We start from the raw sequence: 24907 nt of genomic DNA, 5'->3' as shown, positions 1-24907 counted from the left end.
TACACCCGAAGGCTCAGCGCCGTTGCACGCTGCCCTCGGAGTGGCTGTGGGGGAAATGAGACAGTCACCCATCTCCTTGTGGAATGTGCCTTTGCAAAGAAGGTCTGGAGAGAGATGCAGTGGCATTTGTCAAGGTTCACCCTGAGCAGCTCTGTGACACAGGACTCTGTGCTCTATGGACTGTTTCCAGGGGGGGACACCGAGACAAACATCAACTACTGCTGGAAGGTCATCAACTCGGTGAAAGACGCTCTTTGGTCTGCCAGAAACTTGCTGATCTTCCAGTGCAACGAATTGTCCTCGACAGAGTGTTGCAGACTGGCACATTCCAAGGTCCAGGATTACGTGCTGAGGGACGCACTCAAGCTTGGGGCAGCTGCCGCCAAGGCGCAATGGGGAAAGACCAGTCTGTAAGATCGCCCAACAAATGTACACCGAGGGGCTGGTAACAATGTAAAGCCCCTCGGTCTGTGTCATCAACACTCCAATGTATGAAGGCATTGAAAGAAAAATGACTATGTAAATACTTACGAAAGAATTGTAAAGTAAACAGGGAAATGTGTGGAATGTTAACCCAATTGAATGTAAGATAGCCAAGTGAATATGTAACTTGGATGGGAATGTACAGTCACGACAATTCGAAATGTTCTGTAATGTTTATTAGAGATTTTATGAATAAAGTATATTTTTTGAAAAAAAAAATACTTGGTGTCAAAGTAATTTGGCAGAATGCCTCATCGCCAAACAAGTACCAGGACCTAGCTTGGCTGGTGGTAAGAAGGGCACTCCCCATCAGATTCTTCATGCACGCCCAAAATCTCTGTTCCACCACATGCTGCCCTCAAGTGACTGCAGCGTGGAAAAGAGATGGTCGCACACCTCCAGTGGAATTTGCCTTTGCAAAGACGGTATGGAGAGAGATGCAGTGGTTTTTGTCAAGGTTCATCCTGGGCAGGTTCGTGACACAGGACTTTGTGCTCTACGGGCTGTTGCCAGAGACGTACACCAAGACAAACATCAACTGCTGCTGGAGGATCATCAACTCGGTGAAAAATATTCTTGGGTCTGCCCGAAACACCTGTTTGCACCGAGTGCTGAATTTGGGTGCATTTGAGTGCTATAGTGAGAGTTTAGTGACTGAGGATTATGAAGGGTTCATTTTTATCTAAAGTCTAGTTTTTCTTTTATTTAGTTAATTAATTTAAAAGTTGCTGTTTGCATTTAGAAGAAGAGCGTGAAGGGAGCCGGGAGTTTAAAGAGAGTGCAGTTGACTGGGAGCAGAGTCAGAGGGCGGAGTTCCAGTTGGTTCACAGGGCAGCTACACTGTGTAAGGTAGGAGTTGCTTGTTTTGGGGTTTCTTAATTTAAAATGTTTTGGTTTTTTTTTTTTTTTTTTTTTAATTGTATTTTTGTTTTTGGGGGGCAACAAGCTATCATTGTATCATTTAGCAGAGTCACCAATCTTAGAGGGTTCACTTGGGAGAGCAGCAACACTATATATATATATTTTTTTTTTTTTCTTTTTAAAAAGGGCCTAACGGGTGTTTCATCTTTTCTTCTTTGTTTTACCCTTTAAATCTCTTTGGGAATTCTGATCAGAGGGGATGGAGACTAGGGCAGTAGCATGCTTCCCCTGTAGGATGTGAGTGGTGAGGGATACCACCGGTGTCCCCGCTGACTACACCTGCGGGAAGTGCATCCAACTCCAGCTCAGTGATCGCGTTAGGGAACTGGAGCTGGAGCTGGATGAACATCGGATCATCCGGGAGGCAGAGGGGGTAATAGAGAGGAGTTACAGGGAGGTAGCCACACCCAAGGTGCAGGACAAGAGTAGCTGGGTTACAGTCAGGGGAAGGAAAAGTACGGGCAGACAGCGCCGGGATCCCTCGTGGCCGTTCCCCTTCAAAACAAGTATACCGTTTTGGATGCTGTTGGTGGGGGGGGGGGGGGGGGGGATGACCTATCAGGGGAAGGCCTTAGCGGCCAGGTCTCTGGCACTGAGCCTGGCTCTGTGGCTCAGAAGGGAAGGAGGAGAATAGATAAGCAATAGTGATAGGAGACTCAATGGTTAGGGGAAGGGATAGGAGATTCTGTGGTCGCGAACGAGACTGCCGGAAGTTATGTTGCCTTCCGGGTGCCAGGGCCAGGGATGTCTCGGATCGAGTCTACAGGATTCTTAAGGGGGAGGGGGAGCAACCAGAAGTCATGGTGCACATAGGCACCAACGACATAGCTAAGAAAAGGGATGAGGATCTAAAAAGTGATTTTAGGGAGTTAGGTTGGAAGCTAAAGAGCAGGACAAGCAGAGTAGTGATCTCAGGATTGCTACCAGTGCCACATGCAAGTGAGGCAAGGAACAGAGAGCGAGTGCAGCTGAACACATGGCTACAAGGCTGCTGCAGGAGGGAAGGCTTCAGATATGTGGATCATTGGGATATCTTCTGGGGAAGGTGGGACCTGTAGATGAAGGACGGATTGCACCTAAACTGGAGGGGCACCAATATCCTGAGTGGGAGGTTTGCTAGAGCTCTTCGGGAGGGTTTAAACTAGTTTGGCAGGGGGATGGGAACCAGAGCTATGGATCAGAGGACAGGGTAGCTGTTGAACAGGTAGAAATAGTGTGCAGCCAGTCTGTGAGGAAGGATAGACAGTTGATAGGATAAAATTGCACTCAGTGGAATGGGTTAAAGTGTGTCTGTTTCAATGCAAGGAGTGCCAGGAATAAGGGAGATGAACTTAGAGCATGGATCAGTACTTGGAACTACGATGTTGTGGCCATTACGGAGACATGGATTTCACAGGGGCAGGAATGGTTGTTAGATGTTCCGGGGTTTAGATGTTTTCAGAAGAATAGGGAGGAAGGTAAAAGAGGAGGGGGAGTGGCACTATTAATTAGGGAGTGCATCACAGCTGCAGAAAAGGAAGTTGTTGAGGAGGGTTGGTCTACTGAGTCAGTAAAAGTGGAAATCAGAAACAAGAAAGGAGCAGTCACTTTATTGGGAGTTTTTTTATAGACCCCCCAATAGCAGCAGAGAGATAGAGGAACAGATTGGGCGGCAGATGTTGGAAAAGTGCAGAAGTAACAGAGTTGTTGTCATGGGTGACTTCAACGTCCCTAATATTGACTGGAAACTCCTTAGTGTAAATGGTTTGGATGGAGCAGATTTTGTCAGGTGTGTACAGGAAGGATTCCTGACTCAATATGTAGATAGGCCGACTAGGGGGGAGGCCATATTGGATTTGGTGCTGGGCAACAACCCAGGCCAGGTGTCAGATGTCTCAGTGGGAGTGCATTTCGGTGACAGTGACCACAACTCCTTGACCTTTACCATAGTTGTGGAGAGGGATAGGAACAGACAGTATAGGAAGGTATTTAATTGGGGGAGGGTAAATTATACTGCTATTAGACAGGAGCCGAGGAGCATAAAGTGGGAACAATTGTTCTTGCGGAAATGCACAACAGTAATGTGGGGGTTGTTTAAGGAGCACTTGCTGCGAGTACTGGATAGTTTTGTCCCATTGAGCCGAGGAAGTAATGATAAGATGAAGGAGCCTTGGATGACAAAAGAAGTGGAGCTTCTAGTCAAGAGGAAGAAAGAAGCTTATATAAGGTTGAGGAAGTAAGGATCTGACTCGGCTCTAGAGGGTTACAAGGTAGCCAGGAAGGAATCCAGAAATGGACTGAGGAGAGCTAGAAGGGGGCATGAAAAAGCCCTGGCGGGAAGGATTAGGGAAAACCCCAAGGCGTTCTATACTTATGTGAGAAATAAGAGGATGATCAGAGTGAGAGGAGGGCCGGTCAGGGATAGTGGAGGGGACTTGTGCCTAGAGTCTGAGGAGATGGGGGAGGCCCTAAATGAATATTTTGCTTCAGTATTCACTAGAGAGAGGGACCTTGTTGCTCATGAGAACAGTGTGAACCAGGTTAATAGATTCGAACAGGTTGATATTAAGAAGGAGGATGTGCTGGAAATTTTGAAAAGCATCAGTATAGATCAGGCCTCTCTATCCATGCCACTCATCACCTTGTACACCTCTTATCAAGTCACCTCTCTTCCTTCTTCACTCCAGTGAGAAAAGCCCTAGCTCCCTCAACCTTTCTTCATAAGACATGCCCTCGAGTCCAGGCAGCATCCTGGTAAATCTCCTCTGTACTCTCTCCAAAGCATCCACATCCTTCCTATAATGAGTCGACCAGAACTGGACACAATATTCCAAGTGTGGTCGAACTAGGGTTTTATAAAGCTGCAGCAAAACCTCGCGGCTCTTAAACTCAATCCCATGTTAATGACAGCCAACACACCATATGCCTTCTTAACAACCCTATCAACCTGGGTGGCAACTTTGAGGGATCTATGTACGTGGACTCCAAGATCCCTCTGTTCCTCCACTCTTCCAAGAATCCTGCCTTTAACCCTGTATTCAGCATTCAAATTCGACCTTCCAAAATGAATCACTTCACATTTATCTCGGTTGAATTCCATCTGCCACTTCTCAGCCCAGTTCTGCATCCTGTCAATGTCCTGTTGTAACCTCTAACAACCCTCAACACTATCTACAACTCCCCCAACCTTTCTGTCATCGGCAAACTTACTAACCCATCCTTCCATTTCCTCATCCAAGTCATTTATAAAAACCACTAAGAAGTCGCAGACATCTGCGGGACACCACTGGTGACCGACCTCCAGGCGGAATACTCTCCATCCACTACCCCTCGCTGACTTCTGGAAGGATTGAAACATTGTTCAGGTTTAGAGGGTGGTTCTGAATAAAAATCCAAAATGTTATTTAACCAGAACACTAAATATTGTACGAAGTCTTACAACACCAGGTTAAAGTCCAACAGGTTTGTTTCGATGTCACTAGCTTTCGGAGCGCTGCTCCTTCCTCAGGTGAATGTAGAGGTCTGTTCCAGAAACACATATATAGACAATGTGGTACATTGGCGAGACCATGCAGGCGCTGCGACAACGAATGAACGGACATCGTGCAACAATCACCAGGCAGGAATGTTCCCTTCCAGTCGGGGAACACTTCAGCAGTCAAGGGCATTCAGCCTCTGATCTCCGGGTAAGCGTTCTCCAAGGCGGCCTTCAGGACCCGCGACAACGCAGAATCGCCGAGCAGAAACTTATAGCCAAGTTCCGCACACATGAGTGCGGCCTCAACCGGGACCTGGGATTCATGTCACATTACATTCATCCCCCACCATCTGGCCTGCGAAATCCTACCAACTGTCCTGGCTTGAGACAATTCACACCTCGTTAACCTGGGGTTACCCCATCTCTGGATCTGTAAAGATTTAATCACCTGCTAATGCTCGCATTCCAAGCATTGTTTGGCATCTTTGAATTTGTCTATATATGTGTTTCTGGAACAGACCTCTTCATTCACCTGAGGAAGGAGCAGCGCTCCGAAAGCTAGTGACATCGAAACAAACCTGTTGGACTTTAACCTGGTGTTGTAAGGCTTCGTACTGTGCTCACCCCAGTCCAACGCCGGCATCTCCACATCATGACTAAATATTGTCATAGAGGTATTCGGTAAGGAGGAACAATGCAAATAACAATCTGTTGAATACTTTTAAACTCATAGAATCATAGAATGATAGAATTTACAATGCAGAAGGAGGCCATTCGGCCCATCGAGTCTGCACCGGCCCTTGGAAAGAGCACCCCACTCAAGCACATACCTCCTCCACCCCATCCCCTCAACCCAGTAAACCCCAATTAACCTTTTTGGACACTAAGGGCAATTTAGCATGGCCAACCTAACCCGCACAACTTTGGACTATGGGAGGAAACCGGAGCACCCGGAGGAAACCCACGCAGACAAGGGGAGAACGTGCAGACTCTACACAGTGACCCAAGCCGGGAATCGAACTTGGGACCTTGGAGCTGTGAAGCAACTGTGCTAACCACTATGCTACCGTGCTACCCAATGCACTATATAAATTCCCACCTCAAATAGATGAGAAATTATTCCTCCTTTCATATTCTAGAGTGAGAAAGTTGGTGATTTATTGACTTATGTAACTGGTAAATTAAGACAATGAGTTTATTCATTTCCCTTTCTGCAGTGGGTAAATGAAGCACTCTTCGCCAGGAAGCAGTAAATCTCTCGAGTATCTCGGAGACTTCCTTCCATTCCATTCAAGAGGAGATCGGCATCTCTTCCCTCCCTGTCTGACCCAGCAAAATAGCTTAATTCTCATTTTCCCACAAAGTGTGCCATGGTAGACCATTTTGGATGGTAATATCTCAATTCAAAAAAAACCTACACCTTTGAAACGTCATTAATTTATATTGGTTGAAAGCCTGCTGTTATTCTACATACAACAGGCCAGGTTGACACCAAGTACCAGAGTGACAACACTGGGAATGGGTCAATCACTGAAGGTATGATATTTGTATTTGTGTGGGAAACTGTGACGCAATCTTTCCTCTGAGTCAGAAGGTGTCAGGTTCCAGTCCTACTCCAGAGACGTCAGCAACAAAATGTAGGCTGACACTCCCAGTGCACTGAGGTAGTGCCACACTGTCAGAGGTGCCACATTTTGGATGAGATAATTAACTGAGATCACATCTGTCCTTTCAGGTTGATACAAGAGATTAAGGGCGAGATTCTCTCAGCCTGAGACCAGGCCGGAGAATCGGCGCGACCGGCGCGAATCGCGCCACGCAGAGCAGAGAATCGGCGTCATTGGCGCCAGCGTGGTCGGTGCGGCGCCGGCTGGGAGCCACTCTACGGGGCCCCCCTGGCAATTCTCCACCTGGGATGGGCCGAGCAGCCATCCCTAAAAACCCGAATACCGCCGGCGCCGTTCTAACCTGGTCTTACCCGGCGGACCTTGGCGTGGAAGGGTCCGGGGGTGACCTGTGGGGGGAGGGGGGGGGGGGGGGTGTCCAACTCCGGGGAGGGGGGCCTCCGCTGTGGCCTGGCCCGCGATCGGGGCCCACCGACTGGTGGGCCGGCCTCTCGGGTTTGGGGCCTCCTTTGTTCCACGCCGGCCCCTGTGGCCCTATGCCATGTTGCTTCGGGGCCGATGTGGAGAAGGGAGACACCGTGCATGCGCGGAAATCGCGCTGGTTCCATCGTGCAAGCGCGGACCAGCAGTGCCCATCTGACGTCGGAATCGGCAGCTGGAGCCGCGTGGGTCACTCCAGTGCCGTGCTGGCCCCCTGTAGGGGCCAGAATTGCTGATCCTGAGGCCATGTCGACGCTGTCGAGAAACGCGACGGCGTTTACGACGGCGTCAACACTTAGCCTCAGGATCAGAGAATCCCACCCCCCATGCCCACTATTTCAAAGAGGAATTCTCCCAACAGCTGGTCAATATTTATCCCTTAATTATCATCCTTGGAATAGCTATCTGGCCATTATTACATTGCTATTTGTGGGAACTTGCTGTGCACAAACTGACAGCTGCATTTCCCATAATACAACAATGAATACACTTCATAAGTACTTCACTGGTTGTCCAGCGCCTTGGGACATCCTGAAGGCACTATATAAATGCAACATTTTCAATTTTACTTTATAACTTTCAGACAGTTACAAGGCATTAATTTATCCACCAACAAGCATATTTATAAATCATTTTATGCAAAGACTATTGATACAATTCAATTTGATCTCACCATACACTTTTCGGCATGTGTGCAGCTTCAATAGCCAACATATTACTGAAATCCATCCATGTACAGATGACAAGGGCAATGAATTATATGTTCTGGCCCGATAATCCAGTCTGCATTTCAGTGATGCAACTGTCTACTGGTACAGTAATCTGATCAGACACTCACTGCTGAAGGCAATCCTCGCAATCTCCTACAGTCTATGTTTAAGATTAAATAACCGGGGAAAGCAATAATGAATGTGAAAACAGGGATGTTTGATTTCCACTATTAATGACCATAAACAAGGCAAAGTTTAAGGTCTGCCTTTATTACAACTGAGCTGAGCAAAAGAGGGTAACAAAGCAAATAAGTCCTTTTCTGTCTCTTATGTACTGTCTAGGAAAAAAATATTATATGTGGGGGAGGAGGGGGATCAGCTGCAGAGGTCATTTTAATCTGCGAGCTATCATCAGCAGAATAGCGAGGAAGCACCGCCACCTTCGTCCATCTTACCTGAGTCCGAGGAACTTGTGGGAAAAGATTCAAGGTCGTGGGCCGTTTGGGTTTGTAGGATGCCATGCTGACAGGTTTGGTTTCCTTCAGAGGACCGTTGTCCTCCTCTTCTTCCTCGATATCGTCGACAGCATCAATCAGGTCCAACTGCAGCATCTCTGCCTGGATTGTACAGACATCATTTCCGCTTGTCGTTGCAGCATTATTGGTCTCCAGGGTCACACGGGACTGAGAAGAGGAGGAGATTGGACAGTAAGGTGTTGATGATTTATATGAAGGTAGGTACTATATAAATAATCTATATATAATAAAAATGAATTTATGTTAAATTATATAAATAATAAACAAGAAGATTGTAAATCAGTGCATGGTGTACTTAAAATCTTTCGGCTCTCTTGCTATCTGAACAAGTGGAAAAATGTTCCAGGTTAACGTCAGTGCAAATCACAGCCCTCATCACAAAGAAATAACAATAATTTTCAGACAGTAAAGTGCATTTCCTTTCAATCGGAAATAAAAACACGAACAACAGAATCATTGAATCACGTGATGATATAATGACGTCAGGATAAATAGGTCTTTTTCTGGACAATGGACTGTAGGAACTTTAAAGACAGCTTAAAGGCAGGTGGAGCTTCTCAAAGAACAATATCAGGAGCTCCGTACTCACATATTAGCATGCCATACATGCTCATTAAAAGGCCACCTCGCCAGAATTAACATCCCCCTCCAAATTAAGTTCCCCATCAGCAAGAAATGAGAACATTCATTTTCATGATTGCACACAAGTGGGGTGCACCTGGCGAGCTGGACTACTTCCATTACTGCGGAAGTGAGTAGACACTGCTTTTGTCTTCTTGGGGACCGCTCACAGCTTGACTCATATTCTGTCCGGGCAGCATAAATTGTGCCCAGGCTGAACACACGTGGGAGGTAAAGGAGGTGATGGGGGGGGGGGGGGGGGGGGGGGGGGGGAGTGCAAGATTGTGTTCCCCCCTACCCCCAAAGCAGGAATTCATAGAATCATTAGACTTTACAGCACCCATCAAGTCTGCACTGGCTCTTGGAAAAGCACCCCACTTAAGCCCACACCTCCACCATATCCCCGTAACCCAGTAACCCCACCCAACCTAAGGGCAATTTAGCATGGCGAATCCATCTAACCCGCACATCTTTGGACTGTGGGAGGAAACCGGAGCATCCGGAGGAAACCCACGCACACACGGGGAGGATGTGCAGACTCCGCACAGACAGTGACCCAAGCTGGGAATCGAACCTGGGACCCTGGAGCTGTGAAGCAACTGTGCTAACCACTATGCTACTGTGCTGCCACAGCTTCCACTCCCGCCACCAAATTAAAGACTTCAGGTTGGGTGGCACAGTGGCACAGCGTTCAGCGCTACTGCCTCACAGTGCCAGGGACCCGAGTTCAATTCTGGTCTTGGGTGACTGTCTGCGTGGTGTTTGCACGTTCTCCCCATGTCTGTATGGTTTCCTCCGCGTGCTCTGGTTTCTTCCCAGTCTAAAGATATGCAGGTTAGGTGAATTGGCCATGCTAAAAAAATTGCCCCTTTGTGTCCAAAGATGCACAGGTTAGGTGGAGTTAGTTACAGGGATAGTGCGAGGGAGTGGGCCTAGGTAGAATGCTCTTTCAGGGGGTCGGTGCAGGCTCGATTGGCTGAACAGCATTTTTCTGCACTGTAGGGATTTAATGGTATTCTGCCCAATGTTGAAAATATATCAGCTTAGACCCAGTGTGGAACATATTCAATTCATTCTGAGTCAGAAGGTATGGTTCAAATCCCACTCCAGGGGCAGGATTCTCCGCAATCGGCGCAATGTCCGCCGACCGGCGCCAAAAACGGCACGAATCAGTCCGGCATCGCGCCGCCCCAAAGGTGCGGAATTCTCCGCATCTTGAGGGGCCGAGCCCTCACCTTGAGGGGCTGGGCCCGCGCCGGACTGATTTCCGCCCGCCAGCTGGCGGGAAAGGCCTTTGGTGCCCCGCCAGCTGGCGCGGAAATGACTTTGCCATGCGGCGCATGCGCGGGAGCGTCAGTGGACGCTCACGGAATCCTCGCGCATGCGCAGTAGAGGGGACTCTTCCGCCTCCACCATAGTGGAGACCATGGCGAAGGCGGAAGGAAAAGAGTGCCCCCACGGCACAAGTCCGCCCGTGGATCGGTGGGCCAGGCCACCGTGGGGGCACCCCCTGGGGCCAGATCGCCCTGCGTCCCCCCCAGGACCCCGGAGCCCGCCCGCGCCGCCTTGTCCCGCCGGTAAGATAGGTGGTTTGATTCTCGCCGGCGGGACAGGCATTCCAGCAGCGGGACTTCGGCCCATCGCGGGCCGGAGAATCGCTGGGGGGGGGGGGGGGGGGGGGGCGCCAACCGGCGCACCGCGATTCCCACCCCCGCCGAATATCCGGTGCCGGAGAATTCGGCAACCGGCGGGGGCGGGATTCACGCCACCCCCCGGAGATTCTCCGACCCGGCAGGGGGTCGGAGAATCCCGCCCCAGAATAGTGAGCACAAAATCCACTCTTCACGTCAGTATTAAGTGCTGCACATTTGGAGGTGCTGTCTTTTGGATGAGACATTGACTGAAACTCATGTCTTCCCTTTCAGGTGGGAGTAAAATAATCCCATACTACTATTTCAAAGAGAAGTATTACAATGGCACAAGTGTTATTTTCTGTGCCACAGAGTGATCAAGGCATCTTTGTACATGAATCACAAAACGTTAGCCTGCAGGGTAGAAAGTAATAAGTCAAATGAAAAGTTGGCCTTTATTGCAAGAGTATGAAAACAGGGAATTCTTGATGGAACTGTTGTGAGGCAACTGGAGAAATATTTCTGTTTCCTTATTTAGGCTCCTCATGATTTTGAACATCCCTATCAAATTCTCCTCTCGGCCTTCTTTTGCCTAAGGAAAACCAGTCCTCACTTGTCCATTTTATCATCACAATTGAAGTTCCTCATTCCATGAATCTTTTCTGCAGTCACTCCAATGCCATAGAACGATACAATAGAATCCCTACAGTGCAGAAGGAGGCCATACGGCCCATCGAGCCTACATCGACCCTCTGAAGGAGCACCCTGCCCAGGCCCACTCCCTATCCCCGTAACCCCCACCTAACCTGTACATCTCTGGGCACGAAGGGACAGTTTCATCATGGCCAATCCACCTAAACTGCATATCTTTGGACTGTGGGAGGAAACCGGAGCAGCAGACATGGGGAGAAATCCACGCAGACATGGGGAGAAAGTGGAAACTCCACACAGACAGTTACCCAAAGCCGGAATTGATCCTGGGACCCTGGCACGGTGAGGCAGCAGTGCTAGCCACTGTGCCACCCTTCTATGATTCAATGCCTTCACATTCTTCCTAAAATGCAGTGCCCAGAACTGGATGCAATAGTCAGATTGAGGTCAAACTAATGACACCTTGCACTCTATGTTCCTATCAATAATGCCCAGGATCCTGTATGCTTTGTAAACTGTTCTCTCAACCTGTTCTGCCACCTTCAACAGCTTATGTACATATATACCTAGGTTTCTCTGCTCCGAGAGCATGTTTAGAGTTGTACCCCTCATTTTACATGGTCTTGTCATGTTCGTTTTACCAAAATGAATCACTTTTCATTTCTCTGCTTTGAACTCCATTTGTCATCTGTCCACCCACTCCACTAACTTGTCTATGTCCTTTGAAGTTCTACACTATTGTCCCCACAGTTCACAATACTTCAGAGTTTGTATCATCCACAAACTGTGAAATTGCCCCCTGTACACCAATGGCTGGATCATTGATATACATCAGGAAAAGCAGGGGCCCCAATGCTGACCCCTGGGGAACTCAACTACAAACATTCTTCCACCCCCCAAAAAATCCATCAACCACTACTGCTTCCTGCCACTCAATCAATTCAGTTTCCTTGTGATTTTGGTCCCTTTCAAAGAACAACAACAAAGAACAAAGAACAAAGAAATGTACAGCACAGGAACAGGCCCTTCGGCCCTCCAAGCCCGTGCCGACCATACTGCCCGACTAAACTACAGTCTTCTACACTTCCTGGGTCCGTATCCTTCTATTCCCATCCTATTCATATATTTGTCAAGATGCCCCTTAAATGTCCCTATCGTCCCTGCTTCCACTACCTCCTCCGGTAGTGAGTTCCAGGCACCCACTACCCTCTGCGTAAAAAACTTGCCTCGTACATCTACTCTAAACTTTGCCCCTCTCACCTTAAACCTATGCCCCCTAGTAATTGATCCCTCTACCCTGGGGAAAAGCCTCTGACTATCCACTCTGTCTATGCCCCTCATAATTTTGTATACCTCTATCAGGTCGCCCCTCAACCTCCTTCGTTCCAGTGAGAACAAACCGAGTTTATTCAATCGCTCCTCATAGCTTATGCCCTCCATACCAGGCAACATTCTGGTAAATCTCTTCTGCACCCTCTCTAAAGCCTCCACATCCTTCTGGTAGTGTGGCGACCAGAATTGAACACTATACTCCAAGTGTGGCCTAACTAAGGTTCTATACAGCTGCAACATGACTTGCCAATTCTTATACTCAATGCCCCGGCCAATGAAGGCAAGCATGCCGTATGCCTTCTTGACTACCTTCTCCACCTGTGTAGCCCCTTTCAGTGATCTGTGGACCTGTACTCCTAGATCTCTTTGACTTTCAATACTCTTGAGGGTTCTACCATTCACTGTATATTCCCTACCTGCATTAGCCCTTCCAAAATGCATTACCTCACATTTGTCCAGGTTAAACTCCATCTGCCATCTCTCCGCCCAAGTCTCCAGACAATCTAAATCCTGCTGTATCCTCAGACAGTCCTCATCGCTATCCGCAATTCCACCAACCTTTGTGTCGTCTGCAAACTTACTAATCAAACCAGTTAGATTTTCCTCCAAATCATTTATATATACTACAAAGAGCAAAGGTCCCAGCACTGATCCCTGTGGAACACCACTGGTCACAGCCCTCCAATTAGAAAAGCATCCCTCCATTGCTACCCTCTGCCTTCTATGGCCTAGCCAGTTCTGTATCCACCTTGCCAATTCACCCCTGATCCCGTGTGACTTCACCTTTTGTACTAGTCTACCATGAGGGACCTTGTCAAAGGCCTTACTGAAGTCCATATAGACAACATCTACTGCCCTACCTGCATCAATCATCTTAGTGACCTCCTCGAAAAACTCTATCAAGTTAGTGAGACACGACCTCCCCTTCACAAAACCGTGCTGCCTCTCACTAATACGTCCATTTGCTTCCAAATGGGAGTAGATCCTGTCTCGAAGAATTCTCTCCAGTAATTTCCCTACCACTGAAGTAAGGCTCACCGGCCTGTAGTTCCCGGGATTATCCCTGCCACCCTTCTTAAACAGAGGAACAACATTGGCTATTCTCCAGTCCTCCGGGACATCCCCTGAAGACAGCGAGGATCCAAAGATTTCTGTCAAGGCCTCAGCAATTTCCTCTCCAGCCTCCTTCAGTATTCTGGGGTAGATCCCATCCGGCCCTGGGGACTTATCTACCTTAATATTTTTTAAGACACCCAACACCTCGTCTTTTTGGATCACAATGTGACTCAGGCTATCTACACCCCCTTCTCCAGACTCAACATCTACCAATTCCTTCTCTTTGGTGAATACTGATGCAAAGTATTCATTTAGTACCTCGCCCATTTCCTCTGGCTCCACACATAGATTCCCTTGCCTATCCTTCAGTGGGCCAACCCTTTCCCTGGCTACCCTCTTGCTTTTTATGTAAGTGTAAAAAGCCTTGGGATTTTCCTTAACCCTATTTGCCAATGACTTTTCATGACCCCTTCTAGCCCTCCTGACTCCTTGCTTAAGTTCCTTCCTACTTTCCTTATATGCCACACAGGCTTCGTCTGTTCCCAGCCTTTTAGCCCTGACAAATGCCTCCTTTTTCTTTTTGACGAGGCCTACAATATCACTCGTCATCCAAGGTTCCCGAAAATTGCCGTATTTATCTTTCTTCCTCACAGGAACATGCCTGTCCTGTATTCCTTTCAACTGACACTTGAAAGCCTCCCACATGTCAGATGTTGATTTGCCCTCAAACATCCGCCCCCAATCTATGTTCTTCAGTTCCCGCCTAATATTGTTATAATTAGCCTTCCCCCAATTTAGCACATTCATCCTCGGACCACTCTTATCCTTGTCCACCAGTACTTTAAAACTTACTGAATTGTGGTCACTGTTACCGAAATGCTCCCCTACTGAAACATCTACCACCTGGCCGGGCTCATTCCCCAATACCAGGTCCAGTACCGCCCCTTCCCTAGTTGGACTGTTTACATATTGTTTTAAGAAGCCCTCCTGGATGCTCCTTACAAACTCTGCCCCGTCTAAGCCCCTGGCACTAAGTGAGTCCCAGTCAATATTGGGGAAGTTGAAGTCTCCCATCACCACAACCCTGTTGTTTTTACTCTTTTCCAAAATCTGTCTACCTATCTGCTCCTCTATCTCCCGCTGGCTGTTGGGAGGCCTGTAGTATACCCCCAACATTGTGACTGCACCCTTCTTATTCCTGATCTCTACCCATATAGCCTCACTGCCCTCTGAGGTGTCCTCTCGCTGTATAGCTGTGATACTCTCCTGAACAAGTAGCGCAACTCCGCCTCCCCTTTTACATCCCCCTCTATCCCGCCTGAAACATCTAAATCCTGGAACGTTTAGCTGCCAATCCTGCCCTTCCCTCAACCAGGTCTCTGTAATGGCAACAACATCATAGTTCCAAGTAGTAATCCAAGCTCTAAGTTCATCTGCCTTACCCGTAATGCTCCTTGCATTAAAACATATGCACTTCAGGCCACCAGACCCGCTGTGTTCAGCAACTTCTCCCCGTCTGCTCTGCCTCAGAGCCACACTGTCCCTATTCCCTAGTTCTCCCTCAATGCTCTCACCTTCTGACCTATTGCTCCCGTGCCCACCCCCCTGCCATACTAGTTTAAACCCTCCCGTGTGACACTAGCAAACCTCGCGGCCAGGATATTTATGCCTCTCCGGTTTAGATGCAACCCGTCCATCTTGTACAGGTCACACCTGCCCCGGAAGAGCTCCCAGTGGTCCAGATAACAGAAACCCTCCCTCCTACACCAGCTGTTTAGCCACGTGTTTGTCTGCTCTATCTTCCTATTTCTAGCCTCACTGGCACGTGGCACAGGGAGTAATCCCGAGATTACAACCCTCGAGGTCCTGTCTTTTAACTTTCTGCCTAGCTCCCTGAACTCCTGCTGCAGGACCTCATGCCCCTTCCTGCCTATGTCGTTAGTACCAATATGTACAACGACCTCTGCCTGTTTGCCCTCCCCCTTCAGGATTCCCTCTACCCGTTCGGAGACATCCTGGACCCTGGCACCAGGGAGGCAACATACCATCCTGGAGTCTCTTTCACGTCCACAGAAGCGCCTATCTGTGCCCCTGACTATAGAGTCCCCTATTACTATTACTCTTCTGCGCTTTGACCCTCCCTTCTGAACATCAGAGCCAGCCGTGGTGCCACTGCTCTGGCTGCTGCTGTTTTCATTCCATGAGCTATAACTTTGCTCACAAGTTTGTTGTGCAGCACTGTATCAACTGGCTTTTGGAAGTCCATGTGCTTCACACCAACAACACTTGCCCTTACCGACCGTGTCTGATACCACTGACACCACATGGGCGGCACGGTGGCACAATGGTTGGCACTATTGCTTCACAGCGCCACGGTCCCAGGTTCGATTCCCGGCTTGGTTCCCTGTATGTGCGGAGTCTGCACGTTCTCCCTGTGACTGCGTGGGTTTCCTCCGGGTGCTCCAGTTTCCTCCCACAAGCCCCAAAAGACGTGCTGTTAGATAATTTGGATATTCTGAATTCTCCCTCCGTGTATCCGAACAGTGCCGGAATGTGGCAACTCGGGGCTTTTCACGGTAACTTCATTGCAGTGTTAATGTAAGCCTGCTCGTGACAATACAGATTAGCATTATTATTTCAAAAACTCCAGGAAGTTAGTTAAACATGATTTTCCATTAAAAATATGCATGCTGACTTTCCTTAATCAACCCACAATTGTCCAGGTGACTACTCATTTTGTCCCGAATTATTATTTCAATAAATTCCCCACCACCGAAGTTAGATTGGTTATTTTTTGAAAACGTTTGCTGCGATCCCTCCAAGGCCAATATATCCTTCCAAAGATGTGGTGGCCAGAATTGTTCACAGTGCTCCAAGTGTGGTCTCACAAGAGTTTTATATAGCTGAAGCAGGACTTCTAACCTCATATTCTATTCCTCCATTTATAAAGAAAGAATCGAACCATCTACCCTTGACATACAATGGTATTACCACGGCTAAATCCCCCACTATCAACATCCTGAGGGCTAACATTGCGCAGAAATTAAATTGGACCAGGCATATAAATACTGTGACAAATTAGGTCAGCACGGTGGCACAGTGGGTAGCACTGCTGTGTGCAAGTTAGGTGGACTGGCCATGCTAAATTGCCTCTTAGTTTTCATAAGGTTAGGTGGGATAGGGTTGGGAAGAGGGCTGGGTCGGGCACTCTATCAAAGGGCTGAAGATTCAATGGGCTGAAAACCCTCCTTCTGCACTGTAAGGATTCTCTAATGATATCTATGATGAAGAGCAGCTAAGAGGCTAGAGATTCTGCAGTGATGAACTTACCCCTTGACTCTCCAAAGCCTGTTCACCATCTACAAAGCACAAGTCAGGAGTGTGATGGGATACTCTCCACTTGCCTGAATGAGCATTGATCTGATTATGGCCTCAGCACCACTTTCCTGTCTACTCTCGATACCTTTTGACTCCCCTGTTCTCAGTCAAGAACCTATCTACCGCTGCCCTGAACATATTCAATGTTATTGTTCTCTGAGGAAGACAGTTCCACAGACTCATTACCATCAGAAAACAAAAGTTCCCCACACCTCCATTTTATTTTCAACTGTGTCCCCTAGTTCCAGTCTCTCCCAGGGGGGGAAACATCCTCATTGTTCACTACATCAAAGTCCCTTCAGGATTATGTTTCGATGAGACCAACTCTCATTCTTCAAATCTCCACTGGATAGAGGTCCGGCCTAATCAACCCGTTGTGTTCTGCTTCTTCGTGTAGCATAAGCTGCTTCCTTGATGTATGCTTTGACAAAGGAAGGTCCAGACTTTGTAATGAGTTCAATATGTTTATTGAACTATTAACACAGTTCTTAAATGAGTTTGACTCTCCTGCTAATCTAACTGTAGTAACTCAGTCTAACTAAACCAGTCTGCTCTAAGCCACGTGCTGGGTGTGATGCTGAACAACCCTGATGTACTCTCTAGATGTCTGTGGAAAGAGGCGGAGTGTGAGTGCCTCGTGCCTTTTATAGTGAGATACCTCCCGAGTGTCCTGCCTGCTCATTGGTCATGTCCTGTTCTCGGTGTTCATTAGCTGCCTGTCTGTGCCTGTCTGCATGTCTGCATGTCATGACATCTCCCCTTTTTTTAATGTTTTGTTGGCACATGGGAACGTACTTACATGTGGTGGCATATATTAACATATTTACAAGTGGTGGCATATGTGAACATATCTACATGTGAAGACAGCCGTCTAATGTGAGAAAACAGAACATAGCAAACAAAACAAACGTTCATAAGTCCAGTCTCTGGGGCTTGCACCTGATCCTTGTCGACCGCCGGAGAGGTGGTGGTGGGGACGACGGCACCTTGACAGGCGGGATGGAAGCCTGACCAGTGGCCTCGTAGTTCGAGGTATCAGGAGGTGGCAAAACAACGGACGGAAGCGGAGAAGAAAGCGGTTGCGGGCAGGCACCCTTGCGCAGTGCCCGTCTGTTTCGTCGCACAACAGAACCATCAGCCATACGTACAACATACGAGCGGGGTGCAGCCTGTCGAACAACGACAGCTGGAGCAGACCAACCACCATCCAATATCTTATCCTAACAGTGTCTGCCGGGGATAACACGGGCAAATCACAGCGCTGCTTTTGCTGGTTTTGGAGCTGCTGCACCTTCTGCAGCACTGGGAGGTGATCCAGGTTGGGCCAGTGTATGGCTGGAAGTGTCGTCCGCAGGTCCCCGTTATCAGGAGTTAGCCGGCGACATGCCAGTGGACCGTGGAGTCACCCTGTACGCAACCAGTGCGAGGTAGATGTCAGAAGCAGAATCCGCGGCCTTGCAGATGAGCTGTTTCACAATGTGCACCCCTTTTTCAACCTTCCCATTGGACTGTGGATACTGTGGGCTGGAAGTGACATGTTTGAAATGGTATGACTTGGCAAACATAGACCACTCGTGGCTGTTGAAGCACGGGCCATTGTCACTCATGACAGTGAGTGGGATACCATGCCTGGAGAATGTCTCCTTACAGGCCTTGATGACGGTCCGAGATGGGAGGTCTGAGAGCTTCATGACTTCAGGGTAATTGGAGAAATAGTCAATAATTAACACGGAGTCATGACCATTCGCTCGAAAGAGGTCGATGCCAATCTTGGACCACGGGGAGGTCTCGATTTCATGCTGCTGGAGCGTCTCCATGCTCTGCGCTAGCTGGAAGCATTGACAGGTCGCACAGTTGAGGACCATGTTTGAGATGGCCTGGCTAATATCGGGCCAGAAGACAGCCTGCCTGGCTCTGCATCTGCACTTCTCAACGCCCAGATGTCCCTCATGGATTTGTCGAAACACCAAGCTCTGGAGACTGAGTGGAATGACAATCTGGTCCAGCTTGAGGAGGATACCATCAATCACCGTCAGGTCGTCCTTTACATTGTAAAATTGAGGGCACTGCCCTTTCTGCCAGCCATTGGCGAGGTGGTGCATGACACGCTGCAAGAGGTTGTCTTTGGCTGTATTCTCGCGGATACGAACCACCTTCTCATCAGACGCCGGGATGGTGCTAGCACACAGCTGCACCTGTGATTCAATCTGCCGGATGATTTCTAGCGGTTCACTAGCCAATGTGATGGAGCGGGACAATGCATCAGCGATGATGAGCTCCTTGCCAGGCGTGCACACTAAGTCAAAGTCGTACCTTCTGAGTTTGAGGAGGATGCACTGCAACCGAGGCGTCATGTCGTTCAGGTCCTTGTGGATAATGTGGACCAGAGGCCTGTGATCCGTCTCGACAGTGAATGTCGGCAGGCCGTAGACACAGTCGTGAAACTTGAGAATGCCAGTGAGAAGACCCTGGCATTCCTTCTGGATTTGCACATACCGTGTTTGGTGGGCATCATGGCCCTCGATGCGTAGGCTACCGGTGTCCAGGATGAAGTGTCATCGCGTTGAAGCAGCACCGCACCGATGCCATCCTGGCTCACATCTGTCGAGATCTTCGTCTCCCTGTCTGGGTCGAAAAATGCCAAGACCGGTGCAGTGGTGAGCTTGGCTTTCACTCTGCCTGATGTGCTGCCTTCCACTCAAAGGTAGTAGACTTTTTCACCAGGTTTCGCAGGGCCTTGGTGTGTGAGGTCAGGTTTGGGATGAACTTGCCCAGAAAATTGACCATGCCCAGGAAGCGCAGCACCGCCTTCTTGTCTTCAGGGGCCTTCATGGCTTCGATGGCCTTGACCTTGTCTGTGTCCGGGCACACGCCCTGCTGAGAGATCTAGTCACCTAGGAACTTGAGTGTCAACATGCCAAAGCAACATTTGGACCTGTTCAGCTTCAGGCCATTGGCATGGACACGGCGGAATACCTGCTGGAGACGGGAAACATGCTCTTCATGGGTCGTGGACCAGATGATGATGTCATCCACGTACACAGGAACCCCTTCAATGCCCTCCATCATCTGCTCCATGATGCGATGGAAGATCTCTGATGCCGAGACAATGCCAAACGGCATGAGATTATAGCAGTATCTGCAAAACGGTGTGTTGAAGGTGAAGAGCCTTCTGCTGAACTCATCCAGCTGGATTTGCCAAAATCCATGTGACGCATCTAACTTGGTGAAAAAAACGTGTGTGTGCCATCTCACTGGTGAGTTCCTCCCGCTTCGGGATGGGGTAGTGTTCACACATGATCTTCTTATTGAGATCCTTGGGATCAATGCAGATGCGCAGGTCTCCCGAAGGCTTTCTAACACATACCATCGAGCTGACCCAGTCAGTCGATTCGGTTACCTTGGAAATGATGCCCTGTTGCTGAAGATCCTTGAGCTGTGCCTTCAGGCGCTCCCTCAGCGGAGCCGGGACCCAGCGTGGTGCGTGGACCACTGGCTTGGCATCAGGTCGTAGCAGAAGCTTGTATCGATATGGCAGCATGCCCATCCCGTCAAACACATCCGGATACTGAGCGAGGATGCTGTCAGTGCCAGCCTGAAGATCCACATTGGAGGATGTCATTGTGTAAACCCGCTGCACGAGGTTCAGCTGCTTGCAGGCCTGCGTGCCAAGTAAGGATGCCCTGTCTGGCTTGACAATTTCAAAATGTAACCGTGCATGGGTGCTCCGGTTGGAGATGAGTAGATGGCAGGATCCCAGTGCCGTGATGGCATTTCCGTTGTAGTCCAGGAGCCTGCAGGAAGGACCTTGGGGGGGGGGGGGTCTTGATGCGTTTGAAATCTGCCTGTGAGAGGAGGTTGGCAGAAGCACCTGTGTCCAGCTTAAACTGGATGGAGAAGTGGTTGACCTGCATCACCGCACGCCATTCGTCCGCAGAATCCACAGCGAGGATGAATTGAATTTGTGATGAGTTGGATGTGGCATATTCACATTTGGTAATGATGCCCACACAGTCGGCAGAGCCAGGCATTCTTCCTCTGGATCCCTTGTGCTACCAGGATCAGAATCCTGTAATCGTTGTTGCACACTCTGAACGCTCCGTCGTTGGAATTGGGAGCGCTGGCCCCTGACTGGTGGTGCAGACCTGCACAAGGCTGCATAGTGTCCAGGCTTCCCGCAGTTTAAACATCGCCTGCCTCTTGCAGGGCAGTGTTTCTTTAAGTGGCCGTTGCCGCAGTTCGAGCACGTCATGACGTCGGCGTCCTGATGCTCCGCGCGTCGTCGCACATGCGCAAACGGACTTTCCTTTACTGTGTGCGTTTTTGGGAACTGCGCATGTGCGGCTCCTTGCGCAAGATGGCTGTCAATCAAAATTGCTGTTTGCTTCTGTTGCATCCCTGCCTCGTGCTGCAACCCTGCCTCGTGGTGAGTATAGGCGCCAGTTTTACCGATTTCTGAGTGTGTTTTACCGAGTGTGTTTACCTCGCAGTAGTTTTCAAACTTGTCCAGGACTGTCTGGAAGTCTTTATTGTCCTGCCCTTTGGAGTATTTGAAGGAGTTACAGATCTTGGTTGCATGCTCACCCGCAATGGTGAGTAGAAGAGCTATCTTTCTAGCATCGGCCACGCCATTTAGGTTGGTTGTTTCCAGGTAAAGCTGAAAATGCTTGAATGCACGCCAGTTGGCGCTAAGATTACCGTGGTACCCGAGTTGCTGAGGAACCGGAATCTTGAACATCTTGCCTGGGTGCTGTTGCTGGTTGTCACGGATCTTGCGGAGTTGAACTAAATATATTTAACAGGCACTACTGGTACCATGTTGTGTTATGCTTCTTTGTGTAGCATAAGCTGCTTCCTTGATGTATGCTTTGACAAAGGAAGGTCCAGACTTTGTAATGAGTTCAATATGTTTATTGAACTATTAACACAGTTCTTAAATGAGTTCGACTCTCCTGCTAACCTAACTGTAGTAACTCAGTCTAACTAAACCAATCTGCTCTAAGCCACGTGCTGGGTGTGATGCTGCTGAACAACCCTGATGTACTCTCGAGATGTGTCTGTGGAAAGAGGCGGAGTGTGAGTGCCTCGTGCCTTTTATAGTGAGTTACTACCCCGGAGTGTCCTGCCTGCTCATTGGTCATGTCCTGTTCTCTGTGTTCATTAGCTGCCTATCTGTATATCATTATCTGCATGTCTGCATATCATGACACAACCTTACCTCGTAAAATAACCCTTCATTCCAGGAATCAGTCAAGTGAATCTTCTCTGAACTGCTTCTGAAGCAACTATGTACTTCCTTAAATAAGAGACCAAAACTGTAAAAGTACTGCATATGTGGGGCGCGATTCTCCCATGCCGCGCCGTACGCAAGAATCGCCATTCGCGCCACTTTTTCCTGCAGCGCCGGTCCGACGCCGGCAGGCAATTATCAGAGGAGCGGAGAATCGCCGCCATTTGCGCCCGCGCGTCTGGCGCGGCGCCGGTTGTGGGCCGCTGTCCGCGGCCGGGCCGCCAATTCTCCAGCCTTGATGGGCCGAGCGGCCACGCGGAAACGGCAGAGTCCCACCGGCACCGTTCACACCTGCTCGCAGCCGGCAGGAACTCTGCGCCGAGGGTCGGGGGGCGGCCTGTGGGGCGGGGAAAAGCGCTCCTTCACCAGGGAGGGCCTCTGATGGGGTCTGGCCCGTGATTGAGGCCCACCGATCGGCGGGCCGGCCTCTCCGGCCCCGGCCCTATTTTATTACGCGGCCGGTCCCTGTACCCCCATGCCATGTTACGTCGGGGCCGGCACGTTGAGGAAGTCCCCCCCGCGCATTTGCGGTTGGCGAGGCCCAACTGCGCATGCACAGATTGGCGCGGCCCAAATGCACATGCGTGGGTTGGCTCGGCGCCCATCTGGCGCCGGGAAGGGAGGCTGGAGTGGCGTGAAATGCTCCAGCGTCGTGCTGGCCACTGCCCGCACCCGTTTCGCGCCGTCGTGTTTCTCTGTCTCCATTTCGCAGAATCACGCCCATGGTCTCACCAGCATCCTGTACAACTGTCGGAAAACATCCCTACTTTTATACTCCATTCTCCTTGCAATAAACAAAAACATTCCATTTGCCTTCCTAATCGTGTGCTCTACCTGCATACTAACTTTTTGTGATTCATGTACCAAGACTCCCAGATCCCTCTGTACCTCAAGAGTTATGCAATCTCATGTAAATAATATACTGCTTTTCTAAACTTCCTGCCAAAATGGACAAGTTCATATTTACCCACATTACACTCCATTTGACAATTTTTTTGTCCACTCACTTAACCTATCTATATCTCTTTGGAGACTCTTCATGTCCCCTTCACAACTTACTTTCCTACTTATTCTTGTCTGTAGCAAATTTAGCAACGATACATTTTTGCTTTCATCCAATTCATTGATATAAATTGTAAATAACCGAAGGCCTAGCACTGATCCCTGTGGAACACCACTCATTGCATCTTGCCAATCCAAAAAATTACCCATTTCTGCCTACTTACTGTTTCCTATTAGCTAGACAATCCTCTATCCATGCTAATATAGTAGCCCTACACCATCAACTTTTATTTTGCGTTGGAAACTTTGATGTGGCAGCTTGTTAAATGTTTTCTGGTAATTTAAGTACACCACATCCACATGTTCCCCTCTATCCACATTACTCGTTACTTCCTCAAAGAACCAGAACCTGCAAGTTCCCCTCCAAGCCACACACCATCCTGAATTGTAACTATATTGGCATACCTTTAATATCACTGGGTCAAAATCCTGGAACTCCCTTCCTAACAGCAATATACCAACACCACATGGACTGCAGCTAGTCAAGAAGGTGGCTTACCACCACCTTCTTAGGGGCAATTAGGAATGGGCAACAAATGCTAGCCAAGCCAGTAATGCCCACGTCCTATGAATTGTAACAAAAGTCAGCATTCCATCAGCCTTTTTGATTATTTTCTGTACCCATTTGTGACATTTTATGATGTGTGCACCTGGGCTCCCAAGTCTCTTTAGATAGCCATTGTTTCTAGCTCTTAACCATTTAGAAAGTGCCCTGTTCTTTTCTCCCCAAGCATGGTGGAATACTGTCCAAAATGAATGACCTCACATTTGTCTACATTGAAGTATATTTACTGCAGTTTTGCCCATTCCCTTTATCTATAACACTTCCATATATTCTGTGGGGAATACCACCTATTTTTCTGCCATCATCAATTTTGAATAAGTAATTTTGTATCCCATCAACTATTGGTTGAGGCTCCAACACAGATTCTTGCGAGACACCACGAGTCACATCCTGCCAATTTGGAGTGCCTGCCCATGATCCTGACCCCTTTCCACTCGGCCAATTTGTTAACCAGGTTAATAATTTACTTTCAATTCCATGAAGCAGGCTAAAGACATTGGCCAGTCTGAAAACACTGACCTAGCTAATGACCAAGGGTAAAGTCAGACCCTGAATAAAGCAACAACACTGACCAGGAAAAAGGCACTGATCAAGCAATCTCAAGACCAGAAAAACTCACTTACAATGTACCTCATGATGGCAGTCACGAGAAAGAGTCGGTGAGGAACCTTGAGGCTTTATGGCCCTGCTCAGCCTGTGCGTTAGATTGATGCTGAGTGCTCACCTGACTGCAGCAGCTGGTTCAGTTATTTCAGAACTAGCTTGGACTGCAGATTTCAAACCTAATTTTGAAGCACACCGAAAGCAAAAAAAACGATTTTAGTAAAGTATGCTGATTTTCTTTTTATTATGGCAGTCTACTGGCGAGTCCCAATGGGCTGAATGGCCCTTTTCTGTGCTGTACGATTCTGAGGCTTGGACTTTAAGCACTATGGATTTTCATCCCACATTTCAAATTGCAGCCTGTGATTTTGAGATGTGCAGGTTGAGGTTTGATTGGAGAAAAGTGTGGATTTGACTGACCAATGATTAAGGTTCCTTTACTGTTGGTCTTTTATGCAGGATCCTATGTGCGGAGGAGCAGCTGTCATCACTTATGCTGTTGATTC

General features: G+C 48.7%; 1 protein-coding gene across 5 annotated transcripts in view; it reads right to left on the bottom strand.

The window, feature by feature from the left end:
• Window positions 1-24907, bottom strand: part of mapk8ip1b (mitogen-activated protein kinase 8 interacting protein 1b) — a 263887-nt gene that overhangs the window by 69512 nt on the left and 169468 nt on the right. For all 5 annotated transcript variants that reach the window (XM_072466230.1, XM_072466231.1, XM_072466232.1 and 2 more), the window contains one exon: window positions 8132-8359. In XM_072466230.1, coding sequence (XP_072322331.1) covers window positions 8132-8359 — 228 coding nt within the window. The remainder of the gene's footprint in view (window positions 1-8131; window positions 8360-24907) is intronic.

The sequence above is a fragment of the Scyliorhinus torazame genome, chromosome 10 (genome assembly GCF_047496885.1).
Source record: "Scyliorhinus torazame isolate Kashiwa2021f chromosome 10, sScyTor2.1, whole genome shotgun sequence".
In the NCBI taxonomy this organism is placed as follows: Eukaryota; Metazoa; Chordata; class Chondrichthyes; order Carcharhiniformes; family Scyliorhinidae; genus Scyliorhinus; species Scyliorhinus torazame.
Note: the sequence above shows the minus strand (reverse complement) of the source record. Positions and strands in the feature narration are given on the sequence as shown.